Below are 9,219 nucleotides of genomic sequence, written 5' to 3'. Positions count from 1 at the left end.
CCTCCTGCCCAGTTGTTAATGCCAGGCTCAAAGTTAGCTGGGCAAAGGAAATTGTAGGATAATCTAGAAAGCCACCTGGAAAGTAAGGGAAAGAATATCTCACCACTTTTCATACCTTTCTTAAAATACGTATTTGCCTGCTTAATTATTATGGGATTTATATTCTTCTAGGGACGCGGGTGGCGCTGTGGGTTAAACCACAGAGCCTAGGGCTTGCCGATCAGAAGGTCGGCGGTTCGAATCCCCTCGACGGGGTGAGCTCCCATTGCTCTGTCCCTGCTCCTCCCAAACTAGCAGTTCAAAAGCACATCAAAGTGCAAGTAGATAAATAGGTACCGCTCCGACGGGAAGGTAAACGGCATTTCCGTGCACTGCTCTGGTTCGCCAGAAGCGGCTTAGTCATGCTGGCCACATGACCCGGAAGCTGTACGCCGGCTCCCTTGACCAGTAAAGCGAGATGAGCGCCGCAACCCCAGAGTCGGTCACGACTGGACCTAATGGTCAGGGGTCCCTTTACCTTTACCTATATTCTTCTAAATGATGCTATGGCACTCTTAAGACAACTGAAGCCCTCCTCATAAAACTCATTACTGGCGAGGGAAATATTGAGTGCCACATATCCTTCACTATAACAAAGAAAATTAATAATAATAAGGATAATAATAATTTATGGATATGCTGCACCCATCTGACTGGGTTACCCTAGCCACTCTGGGCGGCTTCCAACAAATTAAGACACAATATGGCACCAAACATTAAAAACCTCCCTATTGCAGGGCTGTCTTCAGAAATGCTCTGGTTTATGTATGTGACTTAGCACCAGTGATGTCATATATCAGAGGTGGGGAACCGATAGTCCTTCAGCTGCTTCTGGACTATAGCTCTATCATCCCTGGGCAGACAGAGTTGTGGTGAGATGGGTGTTCATGTGTCCCAAGAGCATTGATGGCGCTGCCCAAGTTATTTCCTGGACACAGCATTTGAAGAGCATGGCAAGGATTGGACAAGAGGTCTCTTGCGTCACAGTAGCATCACAATGGCTCTGAGGTGCTTTTTGGCCCTGAGATCACCAACTCGTGACAGAGGATTCAATGGGGGATATGATCTCCTCTCCAGCCTCTTGGTTATGAGTGAGCTGTAATCTAGTCTCTTCCGGTTGCGGGCGGATTTTAACTTTAAGCAGACGGCACCACCATTTCAACAGCCTTCAGGGAGCAGAGCAACAGGATGGCAAAACAGAATCTAACATGCTGGAATTTCTTCAAGTGCTTTGACAGAAATAAAAGGTATGTTCAGGATCAAACCAACTCTGCTGGTTCCGAGGGCTAACCCAGAGGCGAGGTCCGAGTCCAGTCCAAGATCAATGGTACGGTATGGAGGCTGTCCATCAAAGCTGTAGTTGGGTCCAAGGCGGGGAGTCCGGTGGGGTCAGGATCTCTGGCAGAAGAGCAGGACAGGGTGCAGGCAGGAACAGGCTAGCAACAACATTGCTCCCACAACCTGGGACTGGGGCTGACTGGCTTTTACCTGCCCTGAGGCATAGGGTGGCCCCGATCCTCTGGTGACTCGCCTCTCCAGGCCTGGAGGTGAGCACTCCTCCTGCGGGAACTTAGTTCCCTCCACCTCTCTGCCCTGAGCCTCTGCAGCTCAGGAGAGGCTGGAGGGTTACCGGACCCAGAGGCAACCTCAGCTTCCCCTGACAGGGCTGAGAGTGGAGCACCTGCAGGCAATGGGTCCTCCATCACCTCAGGAGCCAGAGCAGACTCAACTGGTGCTTGCACCTGAGGATCCAGCGCAGGTGAGGACCCTTCAGGCTCATGCCCCAGCCCCGGCTCAGCTGGTTCTGGAGGCGGGGACTCCTGTGCAGGCTGGGATTCCTCAGGTTCAGCCTCTGAGTCCGAATCCCAGGCCGTCACACTAAAGGGAAAAAATTGGCATCATAGGTGGAGGGAGGTCTGCATGCAAATTACATTTAAAGGGTGTGGCTTTCCCCAAAGAATCTTGGGAATGGCAGTTTACCTTTCACAGAGCTACAGTTCCCAGCACCCTTAACAAACTAAAATTCCCAGGATTCGGAGGGGGGAGTCATGTGTTTTAAATATACTTTAAATATATGATACCTAGGTGAGATGTGTTGTCCATCCATCCATTACTGGGTTTCGATAAAGAATCATTTGACCAACTCATCGGTGTGCTAGGAAATCACGGAAGCCTTCTAATATGGGCGGTTTGGGGTGTTAGAAAGAAAGCTGCTGTTTCTGTCTTCGACAGGGCAACAGAGTGCTTTAATCCACTACAATTGTGCAAACCTAAATTTCCTGGTATATGCCTGAATTACTCCTTCATATTTCTGGCAGTCTGGAGGTGCTGACGAACTACCAATTTGTTCTCAGCCAGTTTGTGTGAGGCAGGGAATATTTTCCCCTCAGCCATACAACTGGGAAAAACACTCTGTGGCTTTGTTTTTAAAACACAATGTGTTTGCATCAAATGCAATACTCCCCATTTTCAATTGTTCTGAAATGACATAGAAAGTGGCAGCAACGGGCGGGGGGGCGGGGGCTTTTAAAAGCCAGGAAAAATAAGAATAAAATGACCGGGGAGGAAGGCATTTTGGGTACTTCCAGAGGACCTGATTATTGAGCATTCATTCTGATTTTGATTTTTTAGATTGTCCTACTACCTTCCTTTTCACTTTTTTGGGGGGTTTTTGTTTTGCAAGACTTCCTGTTCTACTATAGTTGCATGATCTGAATTTGTTGCACATGATAGAACCCCACCCCAAAACAATGAGAATCTCGAAGTAGTCTCTTTTTTTTATTCATTTATTTATTTGAGGTATGAGCTTCTTTCTTTCTTTTTTAATAACTTTTTTATTAACAATTTCAACGTAACAAGTTATCAAAACAGATCATCTTCATTATTTTCCCCCCTTTCCCCCCACCTTCCCAACGAACCCTCCCTCCCCCCCCCAAGACTTCCTTCAGCTCCTCTCTCTGATTTCTCAACTCATGTTGTTCTCTGCATACTGTAAAATTGTATACATCCTTACTATATTAAAGGTAAAGGTAAGGTACCCCTGCCCGTATGGGCCAGTCTTGACAGACTCTGGGGTTGTGCGCCCATCTCACTCAAGAGGCCAGGGGCCAGCGCTGTCCGGAGACACTTCCGGGTCACGTGGCCAGCGTGACATCGCTGCTCTGGCGAGCCAGAGCCGCACACGGAAATGCCGTTTACCTTCCCGCTGGTAAGCGGTCCCTATTTATCTACTTGCACCCGGAGGTGCTTTCGAACTGCTAGGTTGGCAGGCGCTGGGACCGAGCAGCGGGAGCGCACCCCGCCGCAGGGATTCAAACCGCCGACCTTTCAATCGGCAAGTCCTAGGCGCTGAGGCTTTAACCCACAGCGCCACCTTACTATATTAGCCCTCAATAAATTTGTGTATGCTTATTCAAAACCTGCCAAGGAGTCCAGATCATTTTGTTATCTTCTTAAATAATTTGTAAAACGTTCCCATTCTTTTTTGAAGTCACAGTCGTCCCTATCTTGCAATTTGTATGTCACTTTCGCCAGTCCTGCATAGTTCATCAATTTCTCTTGCCACTGTTCTTTTGTCGGGGTTTCCTCATTCTTCCATCCTTGTGCTATCAAGACTCTTGCCGCTGTTGTAGCATACATAAATAAATTCTTTATTTTCCTTGGCAGGTCTTGTCCTACAATCCCTAACAAAAATGCTTCTGGTTTTTTTGCAAATGTCATTTTAAACATTTTCTTCAATTCATTATATATCATTTCCCTTTTTTTTTTAATTCTCTGCAGTCCCACCACATATGTTAAAAGGTCCCTTCCTTTTCTTTACACTTCCAACATATGTTTGACCCGGTTTTATACATTTTTGCTATCTGTACTGGTGTTATATACCATCTATACATCATTTTCATGTAGTTTTCTTTCAAAAGAGAACAATCTGTAAATTTTAAATCTATTTCCCACAGTTTTCCCCAATCTTCAAATTGTATGTTATGTCCTATATCTTGTGCCCATTTGATCATGACCGATTTCACATCCTCATCTTTTGTTTCCCATTCTAGCAGAATACTATATGCACCCTTCAGCAACTTCACTTTCCCTTCTATGACTACCTTTTGAAATCTATAAGTGGTGTAACTAAATCTTTGCTTGGAATCTCGAAGCAGTCTCTGATGGCATGGAAGAGCAGGGCAACTTCAAAGGTGTCAGGGGGTGCAAAAAACCAGGATTTGGGCTGCAGGTTGCCCACTTGTGCTTTAGAAGGCATGAATCATAGAATCAATCACAGAATTGTACAGCTGGAAGGGACACCAAGGGTCATCTAGTCCAACCCCCTGAAATGCAGGAATCTCAGCTAAAGCATCCACGAGAGGTGGTCATCCAACCTCTGCTTAAAAACCTCCAAGGATGGAGAGTCCACAACCTTCAAAGGGAGACTGTTCCACTGTTGCTATTGCTGCTGTTGGGTAGGGATTTATGTTAATTAATATCCATACATATACAGAGCTAAACACAGAGAACAAGAATCATGATCCACCCCCACTCATCCTTTCTTTTTCTTCCCTCATTGGCAGACCCTACCTGCCTGTGGACTGTCTCGCTAGAGTGGTGCATGCTCTAGTTATCTCCCGCTTGGACTACTGCCATGCGCTCTACGTGGGGCTACCTTTGAAGGTGACCCGGAACCTGCATTTAATCCAGAATGCGGCAGCTAGACTGGGAGTGGCCGCTGGGACCACATAACACCAGTCCTGAGAGATCTGCATTGGCTCCCAGTACGTTTCCAAGCACAATTCAAAGTGTTGGTGCTGACCTTTAAAGTCCTAAACGGCCTCGATCCAGTATATCTGAAGGAGCGTCTCCACCCCCATCGTTTAGCCCGGACACTGTGATCCAGCGCCGAGGGCCTTCTGGCGGTTCCCTCATTGTGAGAAGTGAGGTTACAGGGAACCAGACAGAGGGCCTTCTCGGTAGTGGTGCCTGCCCTGTGGAACGCCCTCCCTTCAGATGTGAAGGAAATAAGCAGCTATCCTATCTTTAAAAGACATCTGAAGGCAGCCCTGTTCAGGGAAGTTTTTAATATTTAATGCTGTACTGTTTTTAACATTTGATTGGGAGCTGCCCAGAGTGGCTGGGGAAACTCAGCCAGATGGGCGGGGTATAAATAATATTATTATTATTATTATTATTATTATTATTATTATTATTATTATTATTATTATTATACCTCTCAAGAAGAGTAGCTTAACTCAAATGGCTTCGTATGCCTCCCAACTTTGATCCTTTTTTTTTTGCTTTTCCAGGAGAGACATCCTTGAGCTGGCAATTTCTGAAGAGGAATCTCAGAACATGGAGAGACTGAAGATGGATAATCTCTCCCATTTCTTATCAGACAAGCAGAGCATCGTTGGGCACTGCAACACCTTCACCATTGTAGCAATGGTGCACATCACCAAGGACGATGGAGATCTTCTGCAGGATGTTAAGCAGGGGCAGAGAGAGGACCAGACCGTGATGGAGAACCTTTCTGACGTCCCATGCAAAGGGGAAACAGAAGGAGAGCACCTTGAGAGATCTGATGACAGGAGACAGAAGGACGTCGGCACACAGAAGACCCACAGAAATGGCCTAATGGGGGAAAGGATAGATTCTAGGGTACTGAAAGGTCAGTGGGGAGTAGGAGATTGAAATATATGGCTTGTCACAATGTATGTTCCATCCAGCCGCTGATCTGCCTGCCTAGGCAGGATATGGCTTCTGGTTGTATCACTTCAGTAGGAAGATGAACAGAGATATCTTGGGGGCGGGGAGAGGCACAGCAATCACCAGTGGCAGCTCAGGGTGGACCCCCAAGTCACCTGTGGCCTAGGAGATGCTCTCCTTACAAACGAGAGAGCATGGAAAATAAATTTGGCTGTATCACCATCCTTGCCACCCATTTGAGAGAAGGTAGGTTGTTATGTAGGGACAAGGGTGGCGCTGTGGGTTAAACCACAGAGCCTAGGACTTGCCAATCAGAAGGTCGGCGGTTTGAATCCCCGCGATGGGGTGAGCGCCCATTGCTCGGTCCCTGCTCCTGCCAACCTAGCAGTTCAAAAGCACGTCAAAGTGCAAGTAGATAAATAGGTACCGCTCCGGCGGGAAGGTAAATGGCGTTTCCGTGCGCTGCTCTGGTTCGCCAGAAGCAGCTTAGTCCTGCTGGCTGCATGACCCAGAAGCTGTACGCCAGCTCCCTCGGCCAATAAAGCGAGATGAGCGCTGCAACCCCAGAGTCGGCCACAACTGGACCTAATGGTCAGGGGCCCCTTTACCTAGGTTATTCTGTGTAGCTGCACTCCTCAACAGCCTGCTTTTATGAGGGAAACATTTTCATCCCAAGGCCTGCATTCATTTGTGGACAACCTTTTGAAGTTGTGGGCATATGGTGGAGCGATGAATGCCAGTTTTGCCTTTGTACAGTAGACTGGTTTCTACACAGCCTCCCAAACCTCTCTCAAGCCCCCATCTGGACAAGGCGTAGGTAGTAATAGTGGTGATGATGATGATGATAATGATAATAATAATAATAATGATAATATTAATAATAATAATAATAATGGCACAGGATGCCTATTGGATAGTACTCATGCCATGACTAATAATGAGCATCTCAATTAGGAGTATCTAGTCCTTTTCTAAACCCTTTTTTATAGCTATTTTGTTGTTGTTTAGTCATTTAGTTGTGTCCGACTCTTCGTGACCCCATGGACCAGAGCACGCCAGGCACTTCTGTCTTCCACTGCCTCCCGCAGTTTGGTCAAACTCGTGCTGGTAGCTTCGAGAACACTGTCCAACCATCTCGTCCTCTGTTGTCCCCTTCTCCTTGTGCCCTCCATCTTTCCCAGCATCAGGGTCTTTTCCAGGGAGTCTTCTCTTCTCATGAGGTGGCCAAAGTATTGGAGCCTCAGCTTCAGGATCTGTCCTTCCAGTGAGCACTCAGGGCTGATTTCCTTAAGAATAGATAGGTTTGATCTTCTTGCAGTCCATGGGACTCTCAAGAAATCTCCTCCAGCACCCTAATTCAAAAGCATTAATTCTTTGGCGATCAGCCTTCTTTATGGTCCAGCTTTCACTTCCATACATCACTACTGGGAAAACCATAGCTTTTACTATACGGACCTTTGTTGGCAAGGTGATGTCTCTGCTTTTTTAAGATGCTGTTAGCTATTATGTTCCCACAAATTATCCTTTTTTCAGAGAATAGATTGCTGTGTCCTTGTTTCTTTTAGATGAAGAAGATAGGAAGAGTGGCACACCAGCCTTTTGTTTCCATTTTCTCAACCACCATCCCAGGAAGGTGCCCAACATAAATCTGATTGAGTCATCCCAGAAAGCTGCATCAACAGTCGCCCATTAAAAGTGCCTTGATCATCGACAGACTTGTCAGTATAATGGATGTCCTTGTTTCAGAACTGCTGGCCAGGGGGTCTCCCTGCACGGGGCCAGGTTGGCTCATAATTATCCTCCCAATTGCAGAAGATGCGTAGATTCTGCAGGCAGCCTTCAGATGAAAGCTGAACTGAGAGACAGGAAAGAGCAGGAATATGGAAAGGGTGTCGTGGCTATGTTTGAAAAAATCATGAAAATATGGCAAATGGGCATTCCTCCTCTCTTTTAGTGGTGTGATTCCCCCAAACATGCCAGTGTTGCCGCATCTCTTGGCCTGGAAACGCAGTTACTAAACGGAAGCTGGTGTAATTCTGGGATCTGTAGTTTATCCCCCACAAAGCAGAAATTCCTGCTCCCTTAACAAGCTAGTTACTGGGGTTGAGGGTCAAGTGGATCAGGCGGTGACCCAAAGGAAAGCTGTTTGTTTATTCTTCGGCACACTGCTGTGCTATCATTTTCCTCTTAGTTATTACTGGCAAAAAGTTCAAGTCCACTTCACCCCAGAAACATTGGCAGAGTTCTCGTTTTAAGCACTTTAATCTAATTATATAATGTGAAGGTTCTGTGTGTCATGGCACCAGCAGGTCTTCCTGACTTCCTGCTTGCAAAGGAATGCTTCAACTGGATCACATTGTTTGAAGTGGGGCTGAGTTGCTGGTGACTCTCCAGATTTTGCAGAGTCTTCACCTGCAGTTGATGAAAGCCTTTCTATTCCTACAGGCATTTCAAGTAAGTTTCATCAGGCCAATTTTTCGTTTTTATTACGCACCATATTACTTGATGGATGAGTTGTTTTGTAAACAACTTTGAGACCGTTTATGGTGAACATGGTCTATAAATACTGGGGCGGAGATAACAAATATTTATTGATTTAACAACATTTATATTCTGTTTGATCATTAAAAAAAACCCAGCCTCTAAGCTTGTTTACAGAAAGTTAGGATAGTAAAACTAAAATGATCAATAGCTCTGCTGCTTGATAAGGTCTCTTTCAAAAAGGATTACCGTATTGGCCTGAATATAAGCCTCACTTTTTTTCCAAATTCTGACAGTGAAAAGTTAAAGTGCAGCTAAAATTGGCGACCTTACAAAGATTGGCTTTTACGATTTCACTGCTGAAACAGACATATGGAACAGGTGTGAGTGTCTGCGGAATTTTAAGGGAGCAGCTTATATTTGAGTATTGTCTTTCTCCCCCCCCCAAAAAAAATTTTTTTTAAAGGTGTGGCTTATATTCAGGCCAATACAGTATTATTCAGGTTTCCTCTTTCAGCTACTTGTGTAAAGTAGCTATGAATCCAAAAGTTGTTGTAATGTTGATGCTTTGAAAGTGCATTTCAGCCCCTAAAATTCTGTGTGATTCCAGTGGAAGGGTGGAGCTGCCAAATAAATACCATTGTCTATGTCGGCTGGGACAGATGTGAACTGGAGTCCAACAACATCTGGAGGGTCACAGGCTTTAAATGTTTGCTACAAAGCTCAGCCTTGGGTTGGAAACATCTTTGTCACTCTAACACCTCTGCTGCTTTTCATCCATCAGTCTTAAGAGCAGACTTGAGTCTTCCTGTGCTTGCTCAAATCAGGGGTAAGGACTCTGTGGTCCACAAGTTGTTTCTAGACAACAGGTCCCATCATGCCTGATGGTTGCCCATAATGGCTGGGAGCTATTGGGAGTTGGGATTTGAACACCTGGAGGGATACAGGTACCCTAACCATGGCTTAAAGAACTGCAATGGTAGCTCTTTATTTAGTAAATGTGAG

At 45.8% G+C, this 9,219-nt stretch overlaps 1 protein-coding gene and 1 long non-coding RNA gene across 2 annotated transcripts in view; both read left to right on the top strand.

Annotated features, from left to right (window-relative positions):
* LOC310840801 overlaps nt 1-9,219 on the top strand; it is a 33,457-nt gene that overhangs the window by 22,264 nt on the left and 1,974 nt on the right. The window lies entirely within an intron of this gene.
* Nucleotides 963-7,444, top strand: LOC310840640 (uncharacterized protein). The gene is made up of 3 exons (XM_083730898.1): nt 963-1,286; nt 5,334-5,695; nt 7,299-7,444. The coding sequence occupies exons 1-3, from the start codon at nt 1,228-1,230 to the stop codon at nt 7,424-7,426; spliced, it is 549 nt and encodes a 182-aa protein (XP_083587024.1). The 5' UTR covers nt 963-1,227; the 3' UTR covers nt 7,427-7,444.

The sequence above is a fragment of the Podarcis gaigeae genome (assembly GCF_964106915.1).
Source record: "Podarcis gaigeae genome assembly, chromosome: 3".
NCBI classification, from domain to species: Eukaryota; Metazoa; Chordata; class Lepidosauria; order Squamata; family Lacertidae; genus Podarcis; species Podarcis gaigeae.
Note: the sequence above shows the minus strand (reverse complement) of the source record. Positions and strands in the feature narration are given on the sequence as shown.

Excerpts from the sequence above, each read along its gene's own strand:
- LOC310840640 (XM_083730898.1), top strand. The coding sequence starts at position 1,228 with ATGGCAAAACAGAATCTAACATGCTGGAATTTCTTCAAGTGCTTTGAC. Across the intron at positions 1,287-5,333 it reads TGCTTTGACAGAAATAAAAG|GAGAGACATCCTTGAGCTGG; the intron begins GTATGTTCAGGA and ends TTGCTTTTCCAG. Across the intron at positions 5,696-7,298 it reads AGATTCTAGGGTACTGAAAG|ATGAAGAAGATAGGAAGAGT; the intron begins GTCAGTGGGGAG and ends TGTTTCTTTTAG.